Genomic DNA, 17,081 nt, shown 5'->3' with positions numbered 1-17,081 from the left:
CTACGCCTGGGTGAGGCCGCTCCCAGCCCGCAGCTGGCTGGCAGTCACCAAAAACTACAGTGCACCTGACCCGACATGGAAAACAAAACAGCCCCAAACAAACTTCACTGTCATCGAATCGAAGGTAACTCACAGAACAGGGCAGAACTGCCTCTGTGAGTTCCCGAGGCTGTAAAACTCTGGCTGGGAGTAGACAGCCCTGTCGTTCACCCTTGGAGAGGCTGGTGGTTTCGAACTGCTGACCCTGCCTGCCCTTAGCAGCCCACTGCATAACCCTTGTCCACCCAGAGCTGGGGCGTCTGACCCAGGACGCGGTATCTCCGTTCACCCATATGCCTGGGAAAGCTAGGCCGTGAAGAAGGGAGACTGGTGAGGAACGGAGGCATCTGAATGCGGGTGCTGGGAAAGACAGACCTAAGGCTGGCCCGAAGATGACAGGCGTCTGGTCCTGAAGTACCGGGAGGATGGTGAGACTTGATCTCCCGTACTTTGGACACGCTATCAGGAGGGGCCAGTCCCGGGAGAAGGACCCTCAGTGAGGGTGGACTGACAGGGCGCCTGCCACAATGGGCTGGAGCACAGGAGGGTGCAGGGCCAGGCAGGGCTGGGGCCCACTTTGTATGCGGTCCATAGGGCTCAGAGCAGACTCGATGGCCCCTAACCGCCAGCCACCACCATCCATGTGGCCCTGTTGTAAAAGGGCGGCCCGGCCCGTCTTCCCTGCTCTGCTTCACTGATCCATCCCCCCCTCCAGGCTGGTCACCATCTCCAAGGGTTCCACCTTGTTGGTTTGGGGACGGTCCATCTGCACAGCACCCCTTCCTGACCGCCTTGCAGGCTCCTTCAGGACAGGAGTCCCTGGGACCGCACAGCGGGCACTGGAGGGGCACTTGCTGCAGGAGGCACCACGGCTCAGCCTCTGAGTTATTCTGGGGAGCCGGAGGCGGCCTCGTGGAAGCACAAGGCTGCGGCTGGGCTCACATCCTTCCTCACAGGTCTATTTTGGTGGCGTTCCTAGACGCACCACTTCCCTGAGTCAGCAGGGCCCCCAGGAAGCGCGGCTGTAATTACAATTACAATCTCTTTGTGGAGTCTTGGGGGGCGCTGAGCTGCCCTCCAAGAGCCAGCAGGTTTCTGCTTCTGCATGGCAATGGGGGGGGGCGGGGGGCTGCCTCAACGCCCCGATCAGCCAGCAGTGACCACGTGATGCATGGCCCAGGGAAGGCAGGAAACAGAAACAATCTGTGCGGCTTCCAGAGGTGGGGGCTGGGGGGGTGAGGGTGAAGGGCTAGTTAGGAGAGCGCCCTGGAGTGGGTCCTTCCCCGCGGGCCCTCCCAGCGCCACTGTGAGGCTGGGGTGCTTACATCTGGGGGCCCACGTGGTCCTGCCGCCAGCCTGCCCACCTGGCACGGGCCAGCCCGAGTTTCCCCGAGGACAGCACAGGCAGGGGGTGCCGTGTTGGCCAGGACCAGCTTATGGGCACTGGGTTGGGGTGAGGGTGGGGGGCACGTCCAGACACGCGCGCCTGCGCGCGCACACTCACACGCTGGACCGACCGACACACACGGAGTCTGGCTTTTATTACTGAGACGACACAGATCGGCGGGTGCCCCATCCGCCGCGACCATCGAGACACCCCCCCAGCCCCCCCTCCTCCCCCGCCCCCGCCCTGGCTCCGCCTACACCTCCCCGCGGGCGTGTAGCATGAAGTGGCCATGCAGCTCCCCGAGGTTATCGAAGGAGTCCTCGCACTCCGTACACTGGTAGGAGCCCTCCTCGTCCTCGTCCTCCTCGTCCTCCTCCTCGTCCTCCTCCTCCTCGTCCTCCTCCCGGCGTCCGGCTGGCCGGCCCTCCCTAGCCCTCTCCCCAGCCCGCGGGGGCTCTTCCTCTTCCTCCCCGAGGACCCTGCCTTCCGGGGCCGGTGCTTCCTGGGGGGCTGTCGCAGGGCAGCAGAGCCGACAAGGTGGGGTGCCTGGGGGGGCCTCCCCCAGAGGAGGGCGGCCACACAGCTGGCAGGGCTGGGCCGCTGGGCCCGGGGGCTGGGCTGCTCGCGGGGCTCGGCGGGATGGACCCCCTCGGCCGCCCCCCAGGCGCTGCTTCACCTTGTAGCCGGGATCGTATTCGGGATCGTCCGTGGTCTCCTCCTCCTCTTCCTCCTCATCTTCCTCCTCTTCCGAGTCTGGCTCTGAGAGGGTGTACTCGGAGTCCGAGGAGTGCTCGGGGCCTGGGGGGGGCAGGGGGGTGTGGGGAGAGAGCGCCATCAGAGGCCAGAAGACCATGCCCAGTTGTCCCTTCCCCGAGCCCCCTGCTGCCCCACCACAGCACGCAAGGCCCGGTACCCAGCAGATGCTCAACACGTGTCAAGCGAAGGGTGTCTTGTGGGAGAACTGCACCCCAACACCCCAGCAACGAAGAACTAGCCTTCCCACTAACCCCCCGTCATCACAATACCGGAGCCCGGGTGGCGCGGTGGTGACTCAGGGGGCTGCTCACCCCAAGGTCGGCGGTTCGAAACCACCAGCCGCTCAGAAAGGAGAAGAAGAGGCTTGGAGATTCACAGCCTCGGATTCCCAGAGGGGTCAGCTCTACCCTGCCCCGTGGGGTCCTTATGAGATGGCATGGGCTCGGTGCCAGTCGGGTGCTTAGTGGTAGGCGGGCAAAGATGGCTTGCCCTGCACGAAGTAAGATAGGGGCTGGTGCACCAGGCCTGCCTTGCAGTGATGTGGAAGAAAGGGGTGGCGATCGCCCCTGCGGAGATTACAGCCCAGGAAACACCAGGACGGAGCGGTACTACTCAGCAAACACCTGGGTAGGAACCAGCTGCCTGGCAGCAAACTGACAAAGACCCCGCCCACTTTGTCCCGGGGTGGGAGGAGACACTGCCTGGCCCCGCCCCTTCCCCAGGACTGGCTGGCGGCAGACCAGGGGTCAGTGGTTTCAGAAAGCAGGCCTTTCTTCCGGGGCGTCCGAGTCTGGCCAGAGGCTCCACCGACACCTGCTCCGCACACAGCGACCGCCAGCCTCCGCTGGCTGACGGGGCACTGGCCAGGAATCGAACCCGCGGCTCACCCGTGGGGAGTCTCCCACTGACCCACCGCCGTCCCTGCTAGATGCCTGGACCCAGTACCGTTGAGTCGATGCCCTATACGACAGAGTGACGCATCGGGGGCCCACGGGAGGGGTCAGGGCCACCTCAGGTTTCCAAGACCATGAATCCTCTCCTGAGGTGGGCAGGTTCGAACTGCTGACCTTGCAGGGGACAGTTCGCAAAGAACCCTGGGAAAGTCACTCAGGAAGACAGCCACAAGGCGTGACGGCCCCGACAGTGCCAACGACAGACAAGGGAGTGCATCGGGGTCCCTCAGCTGCAGTGGGGGAGAAACCCTCTGCGCTGGCCGTGGTGAGGGTGACTGCCCACAGCAGCGGTCAGACAGGCCAGGACAGCTTTCCCCTGTGCCGGGGCTGGCCCCAACGCCGCCTCCATCTCTCCCCCAGCAGCCCAGAAAGGTCCTAATAAAAGGGCCCACCTCTCTGACCTCACCCCTGACCCTACAAACCACTCTGGGCTCCATGCTGCTAACACCTGCAGGCTGCAGGCGCAGGTGTGCAGCCACCAGCTGGGAGCTTGTCTTTCCCCCTCTGCAGACACGCCCAGCCCCTCACCCTCACCTACCCCCTGAGCCACTTGGCACACCAGCAGCCCTTCCCCAGCCCTCCCTACCGGGCTCCCCGCACCTCATACAAGCACTTGCGTGTCCCAGAGAGCAGGGACAGTGTTTGGCTCTCAGCTGTGTCTCCTGCAGTAGTACCTGGCACGGACGGCCAACAGCACCTCATTCCATGGGACAAGCCTTTCCTGGGCCCTCATGTGCCATCCCTTCATCATCCTCCAGGACAGGGCCTCCCTCCTCCCCTCCCTCCCTCCCTGTCTCGGAAGTCAGGAACTTCTAATGGTCTCTCTGTCCCTGCCCTGAGTCTGCTGGGGAGTGTCCCAGGGCATGACTTCCCCCCCCTGCCCCTCTCTGTCTCTACCTGCTCCTGCCTCAGTCGGCCGTCTCCCTGCGTTTTAACCACCATTGGCTGAGGCTTTGGCAAGGGCTGTTCCCTCTGTTTGACATGCTGTTCCCTGCTGTCTGCCTGGTAACCTCCTTCCTACTCATCCTCCAGGACCCAGCACAGGCTCATCCTCCAGGAAGCCAGTGCTCTTTCCCTGTGGATCCAGGGAGCAGTGTCTACTCCAGCTCCCTCCAGGATTTCCCCCAATGCTGCCCTGATCTCGGGTCCTGCAGGCTCCTAGCATGGTCAGCCTCCAAGCCGGTTCAGGAGGAAGCGCACGCTCAAGAAGCCCAGGTACCGAAGGCCCAAGTGCAAGCTGCACTGAGGGCACTGTGGAGCGGAGCAAGGCACTGGGCACTTGCAGGACATTCACGGAAATGTCTCAACACCTGGGCGCCGCAGTGCCAAGCAATCTGGAAGAGGGCGACCTTGTCAAGCCCCTGGGCGAGAGCCGAGTGCCTGCCCATTCCGAAGGAAGCTGATCCGACAGCACAATCCGGGTGTTAGCAGAGCGATGACCAATGCCACACTGTTCGGGATGGACTGGTACCGCCCCCACCTGCACCCCCGCCCCTCCCCAGCATGTGCCCCCGTGGCTGGGCTGAGGCTCTCAGTGAGGCGTGTGTGCTTACGTAATGATGTGATATGAACATGGTGTGGCCACTGGTAAAGGAAGTTGGTAAAAGGACTGAAGGCAGCGCGTCCTTCCATCCCCTATCACTGTCCTGATCCAATGCTGGGGAGTGTCCTTGTGGTGTGGGGATGAGGGGCACTCACTTGCACAAATAAGAGTAGAATGGAGTCCTGGAGTCCCTGTACTGAGAAAGTTCTAGATCCAGGGGAAGGCTGAGGCCAGGATAGACAGCCATCTCCAAGGAAAGCCCTGCCTCATCCCAAACTCACTGCCGCTGAGTGGATTCTGACTCACAGCGACCCAACAGAGCAGGGTGGAACCTCCCCTGCGGTTTTCTTTTTTTTTTTTTTTTTTTTCTGCAGACTTTAATGTAGCTTCCTCACCCCACCCCCAGAAAAAAAAAAAAAGCTTCAGGAACGCAAGCGCAAAACCTGACGTCCACTGCCATCCGAAAAAACCTTATTCAAAGGCTGACGACTGGGAAAATCGCCTACAAGTGCCATCTCTCCCGCGCGAGCGACAGATGATGAAGAGACCGCTTCTGAAGCTGAGAAGAGTGGTAAAGACATCTTCCTCTCCCTTCGTCCATCACCAGCCACGTCTCTAGCGTCATCCTCTTTTGTCAGTCCGGGAGATAAAGTAACAGAATCTTTCCAAGTCAGAGATCAGCCCCCGTAACCAAGGATCGATGTTAATCAGGCATCAGAGCAACCCCCACCCACCAACCCCCCAAGGCGCCACCTGGACGAATGAGCCAAAGCTTGGCACCCCTACCAACACAACTTCTCGCCCTCTCTAGCCAGCGCTTAGACGGAGGCCAGAAAAATGTTTCCTCTGAAGTGAGAAGGCACCGACCTCCTTTCTCAGACCCCTCATCTCCCTCACTGCTCCCCCAGGACCTCTCTCAAACGACGAGCTGTTCTATAACCTTTCAGCCCCCCAGACACACAGTTCCCGCCACACACAAGATGGCAGCCCCCCTGCGGTTTTCTAAGCCTGTAGTAGAAAGCCTCATCTCCCTCCAGATGAGCTGCTCACGGGTTTGAACGACTGACCTTGCCCAACGAGTAACCCCCTCTTGCCGCAAAGGCTCCTCAAATAGGGGGCCTGCAGATGCTGAAAGGAGACAGGGACTTTCCCCCAACATTGAGAGAGAGAGCGGGCCTTCCTCAATTGGGTCCTTTACAATTGGACTTCTGGCCTCCTCACCTACCTGGACATATAATCAAGAGGGACCAGTCCCTGGAGAAGGACTCAATGCTCGGTGAAACAGAAGCTTAAGGAAACAGAGGAAGACCGTCCAAGAGATGGATTGGCCCAGCGGCAGGAACGATGGGCTCGGCACAGCTCTGATTAGGAGGATGGCTTGGCACAGGGTGGTGCTTTATCCGTTAAACACAGGGTCGCTGTACATCGAAACCACCTCCAGGGCACCTAACAGCCACCTCCCCCTGCATCGAGTGAGACTGGGATCCCTAGCATTGTTGGATTGGGGAAGGGAACGCGAGCTCACCTTGGGCGCACGGGAAGAATTGCGACCAGTTGAGATGCAAAAACGGCAAAAGTTTATTTTTCTAGCTTGAGCTAGGGCTTCCCTCCCTCCACTGCCCAGCGCAGCGGGGACCCAGTGTCCAAAAGGGAATCAACCCTGAGTTCTTTGTTCCCTGGGCTTTTATGGGGCCAGGGACTGGGGACAGTCCAGTGCTGCTGTTCTTTAAATTTAAAAAAACTTCTGGCGCCAGCATTGTCCAGTGGTGGTTAGCAAGCAGTTTCGCACGTGTTTTCTTAACTAGTCAATTAGGGGTAGTAATTGCTGCACTCTACTGGTCAGTCTAAAACAGATGACGCCTTCTCTGACTGAATTACCTCAATGTCCAAAAATCTGAAATTAAAGCTTAAGCCTGCCCCAGACTTTGGTTTTATACAGCCTGTCATGGTGCTGGTGCTGGCAGTTGTAAACTAAGACCCCGCAGCAGGGCAGATCAGGCCCCTCTTAAGGTTCCCCTTCCTGCCCAGCACAGGCTGGGTAGCTGGTTGGTCAAGGGCGGCCCCAAGAGTCCACTCTTGGGAGTCTGCCTCTGTTCTTGCTTAGGGCAAGCTGTCCCTCCTTTCAGGCCCCTGTGCTGCCCTCACATCCTGACCAGCTGGGCAGTGACTGTCTGGGTTTGTTCTCGGCACACTGAAGATCCCCTTCAAAGCAAGAGCTGGGAATTCCCTAATTCCATGCCCCGGCGGCAAGGGGACAAGGCCAGAGGGAAAACAGCCCGGGTCCCTGGCCAAGGCCCTGCCTCTGATTTCACACTACTGCCCTGCAGGGTCTTCAATGCCCACTATGACTTCACCCAGTTGGCCTGGGAAAGGCATCAGGGGGTTGCCCCCGGCTACCAGGTATTTTGTGTCCACTGTGACCCTGGGGTCCCCAGCCCTTTCACGCCCACCAGGCCCTCTCCTCCTGGGAGAACCTTCAAGCCCAACATGTCCCCAGCATCCACTGGACCATCCGTGCCCACCATGTCTCCTCAGCCTCCTGGTGCCGCCTCGGGGCCCAACTCGACCGTGAGCCCCAGCAGTTCCAAGTTCACCCGGTCAGCAGGCACCAAGCCACCTTCTAAGCAGCCCGGCAGCAAGTCCAGGACCCCCAGCAGGGCCAGCACGGACACCAAAGCCAACAAGGCCGGTGGCTCGAGGCGCCGCCGACAGAGGAGCGCACAAAGCAGGGGCCGGACTCCCGGCAGGAGGGGAAGCCGAAAGTCCCAGAGGTCACCCAGCAGGGCCAGCACCCCCAGCAGGGTGAGAACACCCAGGGCCCGAGTGGGCCCGGGCGGCAGGGTGAGAACGCCGACTGCCCAGCACAAACACCGCGGGGCCAGGAGTCACAGCCGGCCCAGAACCGGGACTCAGGCCAGGACCGCCAGCCCGTCTGGGACGGCGAGCAGGGAGAAGAGCAACAGCCCCCCAGGGGCCTCAGGGATGGGCAGCAGTTCCGGGCTGGCCGCCGTCCCCAGCAGGGCCAAGAGTTACAGCCCCACGAAGCCTGCCACCAAGGAGAAGAGCTACAGCCAGTCTCCGCTGTCACCAAGGAGAGCCAAGAGTTCGGGTCAGATGGTCACCCCCAGTGAGGAAAGGAGTTACAGCCCACCCAAGCTGTCCAGTGGGACCACGAGTGACAACCGAGCCAGGAGCCCCAGCAGGGTAAGAAGTCCCAGCGGGTCTAGGACCCACAGCAGGACCCGAAACCCCAGCTGGTCCAGGAGCCCCAGTAGGGTAAGAAGCTACAGTCAGAAGAGAAGCCATAGCTGGAACCGAAACCACAGCTGGAGCAGTCGGAGCAGAAGCCGCGCCCGGGAGAGTTCCTCGAGCCAGTCTGGGACCCACAGCAAGGGGCCAAGCCGAACCTCCCTGAGACGGCCCAGGAAGGAGCGACGGAGGCAGAGCCCGTCCAGCAGCTCCAGCGACGACGACGACTACGCAACAAGCCCCCGCTGGCCCAGAAGCCGCAGCAGCAGGAGGTACCACAGCAGATCCAGGGCACGCAGCCCATCCCGAAGTGCCCGCAGGTGGAGAGAGCCCAGCACAGGGGGACGACGCAGCAGCGAGGGGAGCAGCCCCGACCAATCTAGAATGCCCATCAAGAGACGCTATCACAGGCCAGCTCGACCCAACACCAGGGAGCGCCCTCAGAGCCGGTCTAGGACCCCCAGCCCCAAGAGAGGCTGCAGCGGCTCCAGGATGCCCAAGGATGCAGAAGGCCACAGCCAGTCTACCACCTCCAGCCAGGAGGGCACACACAGCCAGGCCAGAAAACCCCGGCAGTGCAGCCGGAAGAGACCCTCGAGGAGGGCGAGGAGTCCCAGTGAGGCCCGAACCCCCAGCGAGACCTGGAGCCCCTCGCCGTCGAGAATCCCCAGCAGAGCCCCAGTCCTTGGCCAGCAGGTGGCTCGGGCCGCCGCCGCCATGGCCAGCACCACCACCAAACCGAAGACCACTTCACCTGGGGACAAATCCTCGTCGTCGTCTTCCAAGCTGGCGTAGCCCCCGGTCTCCGCTGGCTCACGGGTCTCTGTCATGGCCGGGGAAGGGGACAGGAGACAGGAGAGAGCAGCAGCTGGGCAGTGTCCGACCTCCCCGCCAGCTCTCCACAGCCACACCTCCGGCCACAAGGGCTTCTCTGACGCAGACTGTTGGCAGGTTGAGAGGGATACTGGGTAGGGGAAAGAAAAGGCCCGTGTTGACTCAATACATTTTTACATATCACCCTCCACCCTGGCCCAGATCCAGCTGTGGGGTCTGCCACACGGGGGGATTGGGGAGAGGGATGGGCAGCAGCCGGGGGAGACAAAGATGGCTGTAGATCCCCGCCTGCCCGACCTTGGCTTCTCCGTGGGCTTTATGGGCACCAGTCACCTTCACTGCCCCAGCTCTTGGTGCAGGTGCCAAGTGGGCCAACCAAGGCCCTTAAGTGGCTGAACTAGGGCAGGGGGCATCTGGGATTGGGGGGATGCTCCAAAGTGGCAGTTGCAGGTAGGGATCGCTGGGGGGTGGGGGGGGTGAATGATCAGTCAGGAAGTATTTCGATAGCCAAGCACAGCGAGGGCCGACCCCGGGGTTGTGAATGTCAGCCCCAGTTTTCCCAGGATTTAGAGCCTGTCCAGGCTGCAATATGGGGCCCCGGCCGCTCTCCAGTGTGGCTTCAAGCAGAGCGGTCTTAACGTGTTCTCCAGCCAAGTTCCTGCTCTTTTGAGAAGGGGCTCGCCGCAGGGTCTCCTTTGAACCAGGTTAAGACAGAGACCCTGACCCCCCCCCCCGCCCCCACTGTACAGACCAAAGAACGGGGAGCCCATGGAATAAACAACTAGCTCTGGGTCGTGCTGTCTAGTGGGCACTGGCTCCTCCTGGAAGCCTAGATACAACGACCCCATAAAATTGGTCTCTCTCCAGTAAAGGTTCCTGGGGGTACCGATCTAGTTATGTTCTTAAGTACAGACTGCCAGTATGTGGTAGGGAGTCCATGAACAGGGGCTGTTACTGCAACTCTGCCCCCATCATCTCTTGCTGCTGCAACCCAGTCCTTCCACATCCTGGCACTTTCTTTCCAATGTCCTCTTGGCCCTTCTCTGCCTGGAGGGCTCCTACCCACCCTTCAAAGCCCACATCAAACCTGACCCTCTACTTCTTCCCAGCCCCAACACTGCATCTTTCCCGAAACTTTCCCTGACGTCTTCCTTTCTCTCCCCCCGCACCCATCCTGGAGTCACCCTTTAGTTGCATGCGGGAGCCCTGCTTTCGCATTAGGCTGCCGTCCGCAAGGTCAGCAGTTCAAGACCACCAGCTGATCCTCGGGAGAAAGGTCAGGGCTTTCTGTTCCCGTAAAGAGTTAGTCTCGGCAATTCACAGGGGCAGGGCTACCCAGTCCTACAGACATCAGATGGCAGTGAGTATGTCCTGAAAGGAGCCCTAGGGCACAGTGTGTAAGCACTTGGCCATGAACCGAAAGGCTGCTGGGTGGCGCTGTGGAGAGAGAAATGTGGAGGGCTGCTTCGGTAAAGATTACAGCCTTAGGAATACCGCAGGGCAGTTCTAGTCTCCCGTCAGGTCGCTATCGGTCAGAATGGACTCCACGACGAGTGGGGTGAGTTTGGGGTACTCCCTGAAGGTGGAAAACCACGGTGAACAAGTGAGCAGTCTGGCTTGGCAGAATCAACTGCACCTCCTATACATCCGCCCAGGCGTGTGCTGGGAGCTTCGGAGCCTGGGCGTGGTGGTTATGCCTTGGACTGCTGACCACAAGGTTGGCTGCACTCACCCACCACCACTCGCCCCTTCCGAGAAAGATGAGGCTCTCCACTCTGTTCAGATGAGCAGCTGCTTTTTCCAGAGTGGGTGCTACTGCCTCCTAGAGGTGCTGGAAGGACCCATGGGGAGGAGCCGTAAAAGCGGATGAGTACACTTTATCCCAGGTTATGGACTAGGGCACAAAACGTTTGACTAGCCAGGGGGATCCCGAATCAATGTTTTTATTTAATCATTTTATTGGGGGCTCCTACAATTCTTGTCATAATCCATCCATCCAATATGTAAAGAACATATGTATATGTGTTGCCATCATCATTCTCAAAACATTTGCTTTCTACTTGAGCCCTTAATATCTGCTGCTCATTTTCCCCCTCCCTACCTCATGAACCCTTCATCATTCATAAATTATTATTTGTCATATATTATACTGTCTAATGCGCCCCCCCCCCCCGTCTTCTTCTCTGCTGTCCCTCCCCAAGGGAGGAGGCTATACGTAGATTCTTGTAATCAGTTCCCCCTTTCTACTCCACATTCTCTCCACCCTCCAGGCATCGCCACTCTCACCACTGGTCCCGAAGGAGTCATCTGTCCTGGAATCCCTGTTTCCAGTTGCTACCTGTACCTATGTACATCCTCTGGTCTAGCCAGATTTGTAAGGTAGAATTGGGATCATGATAGTGGGGGGGGGGGGGGAGGAAGCATTTAAGAACTAGAGGAAATTTAGATGTTTCATCATTGCTACCCTGCACCCTGACTGGTTCATCTCCTCCCCACAACCCTTCAGTAAGGGGTGTCCGGTTGGCTACCAATGGGCGAATCAATTTTTATTTTCCCTGAAAAGGGAGCAGTAGACCAAATGTCCTGGAACCCATTTTTCAGGAAGAGTGTGGAACATTTTTTCTGCCTGTGTAAAACCTGAAACTACTTCAGTCCTTTATAAAAACTTGCTTGGATCACAAATCAGGCTTAGGCTTGAATTTTTTCTCTTGCGAAGCCGAGGACCGGAGGTATTTCCACCTGAGGAATCTAATAGTTGTACTGCAATTGGCTCTGGTGGCGCAGTGATTGCGAGCCCAACAGGTCAGTGGTTGGAACCCCGCAGCCACAAGGAGAAGGATGGCGTGGTCATCTGCTTCCGGGAAGATTTCCAAAAACGAACTCACTACCACACCAAGTCAACTCTGCCTCACCGCAACCCTGCAGGATAGAGCTCCACTGGCCCTGTGGGTTTCTGAGGCTCGTGGCCTTGAACCGTCACCACTGTGGCTAGGAGACCAATGAGTAATCCACTGTGCCACCAGAACTCCTATCAAAACTCACTACGGTGGAGCAGATTTTGACTTACAACCACCCTATGGGACTGGGTAGAACTGGCCCTGTGAGTGTCCAGGCTGTAACTCTTTATGGGAGTAGAAAGCCTCCTTTTTCTCCCAGGAAGAGACTGGTGGTTTCAAACTGCCAACCTCATGGTTAGCAGTCCAATTTGTAACTCCCGAAAACACCAGGGCTTCAATAGGAGATTTGCCCTGCCCTATAAGGTCACTGTGAATCACAATCCAACTGGGCGGCAAAGGTTTTGCTTTCTACCGGAAGAAGGCTGGCCAGACTTAGCAAATAAAATCTGATTTTGAATTTCAGGCAAGCCAACACTAGGGTAACAAACAATGTCACCTGCAATATTCGGGGCAGTATTTGCTAAGAGTTTTCCCTTATGCATGTCCAATTTTACTGCCCAATGTACACCAGGGACAACCAGGATTTCGATGACCATAGGTTTTTGGCCTCCCCTTCTCCAAGCCTGAGGAGGCCAGGTGGTATAGTGGTTAGGCACTGAGTTGCTAACTGCTATGTTAGCAGTTCGAAACCACCAGCCGCTCCCTCAGAAAGATGAGTCTTTCTACGCCTATAAAGAGTTAGTCTCGGAAATGGGCAAGGGCAGTTCTACCCTGTCAGATGGGGTCTTTATGAATAACCATTGACTGGATGCCAGTGATTTATTTAATCTTTTTTTTGGGGGGTGGGGGCTTTTCCAAGCCAAGCATCACTGAATGCCTCTTCAAAAACTGCCCCGCCTCTAGTGGACCCATCCCTTGGTGGATAAGGCCTTCCAATTCCATAAGGCAGACACCCCACAATGCCCAAGCCTACAGCAAACACCTCCCAAGATGCCCAGGGGGACACAATAGGCACCGGCTCCCACAATCCTGGAAAAGGCAATTAAGGACCAGCTCCCGAGGGCGCTGGGGCCATGCTTCCGCAGAGGCCGCTGGCCCCACCACGATCACATTCCGGAGTGTCCCGGGTCCAGGCGACGCTGCCAAGATGCTCGCAGACGACCCCCCGCCCCAAAGGGCCAGGATGAGTCCTTCCCCAGAATGCACTCCGCCTGGAACGGCCAGCAGGCCGGCTCCCCGACTCCCACGTCGGCCTAGGCGCCCCGTTTTCCCAGGATGCCCCGAGGCACCGGCGCGAGGCACGGAACGGGGCACGGGGTCCCGCGCACGAGCCATCGGGGCCCCGGCCGCGGCCAGCTGCCCGGCGACAGGCCCGTCACTCCCAGCATGCACAGGGGCCACACTGCCCGCTTCCCGGCATGCCCCGCGCCTCGCGGCCCGGACACTCACCGGCGCCGGCGGCCCCAGCTCGGGTGGACGGTGGCGGCGGGGAGGCCCGGCCCGGGCTCTGCGCCTGCGCCTGCGCCGCGAACGGGGAGGGCAGGGAGCGCTTGGGGGGCGCGCAGGGGCTAGGGCGCTTGCGCGTCCAAACGGACCGTTCCTGTCGCGCGCGGAGCAGAGGGGCCCCCCAGAGCTGGCGAGCGGGGAGGCCCGCTCGGGGGCTGCCGGGCTTCGCCCCTCGCTGGGCGGCGGCTCTTGGTACGGTCCGCGGGGCGCACGGACCGCTGCGGCGCTGGCGCCTGCGTGTGCGGAGCTGGAGCCGCCCCCCTCTTATAAATATGGGCTGGGGTGGGGGTCGTCAATTCGGGCGGAATCGGCCTTCGGAGGCGTCATTTGCATAATTAGCCCCGGGACGCCGGCTGGCTTCCTGCTGGAAGGGTTGCTTTGCATATTCCCCGTGGAAGCCCTGCTCCTGAGCGCAGTGATTAGCATAGGGGGAGGGGGGAAGGTTGGGGGGAGGGGGGAGAAGGGTCCGCCCGAGCCACAGCGCCTGCGCACAAGGACTGCGGACTAGCGCGGAAAATGATCCTTGGCTTCCTTGGGGACCAGTTTGCACCGGGAGAAGGGTCACTAGGGCCAAGGCCCTTACCACCACTACGCCCTGCAACCAGGAATCAATAGAGGTTTTGGGTTGGTTGGTTGGTTTTTCATTTAAAGCGTCAGGCCCTGTACTTTAGTTTTCTGCAGTGAGCAAGACAAACCTAACCCCTGCTCTGTTAGTGCCACAGTCCAAAGATCAGACAAGGGTCAGACCTGGTGACCTGGTGGGGTGGGGGGTGTGTGTGAAGAATAGGCGCCCTAAGGCAGCGCCTGCTTCCTGCTGGGGGTTAGGAAAAGCTTCTAAGAGGCTGTGAACTTCCAGCCAAAATCAGCCACAGCTCCAAGGGGAATCTTTCTGGCAGATGGAACAGCCAGAGGCCGAGAAAATGCGTGCTTTGAGGAAATGAAAGCCCCGTTGGTTGGCCTGAAATGGGTTCCCTCTGCCAGGAAGCCAGGCATAATAGAGAAGGGAAGCCATGACAACTCCAGGATGGAGGCCCTGTGTGTCAGAGCAGAACTCTGCTCGATAGGATTTCGATGGCTGTGACCTCTGGGAAATAGCTGGCCAGACCTTTCTTTTGAGGCACAGCCACCAGTTCACAGCCAGGTTTTTGCACAGATTGATGAGCGGATAGAAGTCCTTCAGCAGTCCAGATTTCCAGGAAGCCTTGGCCACAACCCAGCTCCACAATCTAATGGCATCATGCTGCACTTAGAAAAATGCCGAACACCTGATCCTGGCTACCTAGGACTACTTAAGCAGTTCCCCAGTGAGGAATGAGATCGGTTCCTAAGTCTGTCTGGAAGTCACATGTGGAGGTCAGTCGGAACAGGTCCTGTTATTAGAGCTTCACAGTGGTTACACTTTGGGCTGGCAACTCCGAGGCCAGAAGTTCAAAAAACCCCACCACCCTGTAGAAGAAAGATGAGGCTTTGGATGCCTTTTAAAAAGTTACAGTCTTGGAAATTTGCAGTTATACTCTGCCCTATAGTGTCCCATTGAGGACCTTCCTCTCCACTACCCCTCTACCAAGCATGATGGCCTTCTCCAGGGACTGGTCTCACCTGACAGTAATATGTCCACAGTATGTAAGAGGAAGTCTTGCCATCTTTGCTTCTAAGGCAGTGGTTCTCAACCTACCTAATGCCTCGACCCTTTCACAGATCCTCCATGTTGTTGGGTCCCCCCAACCATAAAATTATTTTTGTTGCTACTTCAAAACTGTCATTTTGCTACTGTTAGGAATCAGGCGACCCCTGTGAAAGGGTCGTTCGACCCTCAAAGGGGTCACGACCCACAGGTTGAGAACCACTGCCCTAAGAAGCATTCTGGACATACATCTTGCAACATAGATCTCGGTTTGTCCTTGGAGCAGTCCATGGTACTTTCAACATTCTATTCCAGTCTTCCTTATTCAGTGCCCAACTTTCACGTGAGGGAATGGAGACTACTATGGCTCGGGTCAGGTGCACCAGAGTCCTCAAAGTAACACGCTTGCTCATCAATCCTCAAAAGAGATCTTGGGCAGCAGATCTACACAATGTCGAACTGTGGTGGCTTGTGTGTGGCAGTGATACTGGGAGTGTTAGGTAGCTAGTTTAGGGACGGGGTTGTCCCTCCCATGCCTGCAAAGGCCACAGTGGAGGTTGCAAAGAAATCAGGCAACCATTAGACACCTATGAAGACCCCAAACTGAGCATGCTCATGCTCAAGCCCCTGAGCCAGGTGGGAAGTACACCTGGGAGGGCCGAAGTAGGCCCAGCTCATGACATGACCCAGGTGGGCCTAACTCAACCAATGGGGAGCATGCACATGCACCCGCTCTGGTCCTACTCAGGCCCACAGCCTCTTGACCCACCTGCTCTCAGCCTCTAGGTTCTTGGGTTCCTAGCCTCCCGGGACCCCCTCCCCACCCCAAGATCTATCCGCGTGGGTGTTCTTTTCCACGTGGTTGTTCGGGCCCAGTTGTGAACTCCCTTGAGACTGAAAACCTGAAACTCGCCCTGTCCTTCATAAAAACCCACTTGGATTACAAAACAGGCTTTGGCGTAAATTCTTTCATTCTGTGAAGCCAAGAACCGAGGTATTACTGACTCCAGAAACCTAGCAGAAGCTGTCACTGGTATTTCAAATACCAGCAGGTTAGCCCTAAGGCCCTACGTGAACAAGTTTCAGCCGGGCTTCCAGACTAAGAACAGACCATGAAGCAAGACTCAGTTACTCTTGTAGGAGCTACTGAGTATTGTCAGATACTGAAAGCCCAAATACACCACTTTGTATTATCACGTTTAAATCCTAAAGACCGTATTTGCATAAGACTATGGATGGCACTTAAACCTCAAAATGCATTTGCAAAGTCCCACCCCATGGATTAATAAACTTCCACTAAATCCCTTTGCGCCTTTGACCAGGAGATTACAGGCAGAGTGCAGCTGGCAGTTAGATGACCTCCACCCTTTTCTAGCCAGCCCAGGGAGGGGCAGTCTCCCTTAGGGGCTGGCCTGGGTGTGTCCTTAAGGGAGCTCCCTTTACTGGGGGTGGGGGTCCCCACAGTCATGAGTCATTCACTATCAGTCCTGACTGCCTTGGTGAGACCTATTGTAAGCACCTCCTTCTGACATTTTGTTTGTGACCCAATCTTGGGCCCACTCCTACTCCTGTCATCCCACCTTGAACTGTGAAGGATGGACGGCAGCCTTTGTGACCGTTTCCTGAGTCCCCCATGCCTGACTGTAAAGCCACGGATGGCTTTATGACCTCCAGCTAGGGGCTTCCCCCCACCCAGACCATGTCTTTATCAGTGTCCTATTGAAGACTTAATCAATGTTCTGCTCCAGTTATAGTTGAGGTCTGTGGTCTCTTGTCACAGAAAACAACAACACTACAGGACAGGAAGTAATAATACAGTAGGAATCAAAATGCACGAGAGGAGAATCTGTGTGTGTTGTGTGTGTGCGCCTGCACACAGGTATACAATACCATAAAACAAAAACCCAGTTTAGATAGATCAATAGTCACCATCACAAGTTGACGCTTGTGCCTTCCAGATGGCAAGGGTTGGGTACCACAGACTGGTCCTTGGAGGGGGCAAGTTTACTAGTGGAGTCGGCGGCATGAAACAGGCAGTCTGGGAGGGGGGTATCGGGCTTTTATGTTTCTGGCACATAGCCCTTAGCAGCTGAGGCCCTCAGCAACTGCCTGCCCACCTCTGGGGAACCTCTCTGTATTGGGGTCTTGCCCCTTCAACGTTGCCCTCCCTTCTTGAATGAGACAAAAGGCTTCCGCGAAGTCGTGGTGAGGTCAGTAGTCAGGGGTCCTGCTCTTCTTCCTCCGATGAATCCATCTCATTGACCAAGAACACCTCCCCCCTCCTTCACGGATG

The 17,081-nt window shown here is 57.8% G+C and overlaps 1 protein-coding gene across 1 annotated transcript; it reads right to left on the bottom strand.

The window, feature by feature from the left end:
• Nucleotides 1-1,658: 1,658 nt before the first annotated feature.
• On the bottom strand, nt 1,659-13,580 carry ZNF428 (zinc finger protein 428). Its single transcript, XM_075536327.1, has 3 exons — nt 13,108-13,580; nt 8,682-8,891; nt 1,659-2,224 (listed from the first exon to the last, which is right to left on the bottom strand). The coding sequence occupies exons 2-3, from the start codon at nt 8,755-8,757 to the stop codon at nt 1,680-1,682; spliced, it is 621 nt and encodes a 206-aa protein (XP_075392442.1). The 5' UTR covers nt 8,758-8,891; nt 13,108-13,580; the 3' UTR covers nt 1,659-1,679.
• Nucleotides 13,581-17,081: the final 3,501 nt, after the last annotated feature.

This window comes from Tenrec ecaudatus, chromosome 18, assembly GCF_050624435.1.
Source record: "Tenrec ecaudatus isolate mTenEca1 chromosome 18, mTenEca1.hap1, whole genome shotgun sequence".
In the NCBI taxonomy this organism is placed as follows: domain Eukaryota; kingdom Metazoa; phylum Chordata; class Mammalia; order Afrosoricida; family Tenrecidae; genus Tenrec; species Tenrec ecaudatus.
Note: the sequence above shows the minus strand (reverse complement) of the source record. Positions and strands in the feature narration are given on the sequence as shown.

What these genes read in the sequence shown, in the direction of transcription:
- ZNF428 (XM_075536327.1), bottom strand. Translation starts at nt 8,757, where the DNA reads ATGACAGAGACCCGTGAGCCAGCGGAGACCGGGGGCTACGCCAGCTTG. An exon ending in CGACGAGGATTTGTCCCCAG is followed by an intron (nt 2,225 to 8,681) that starts GTGAAGTGGTCT and finishes TGCCCCCCCCAG; the next exon opens with GCCCCGAGCACTCCTCGGAC.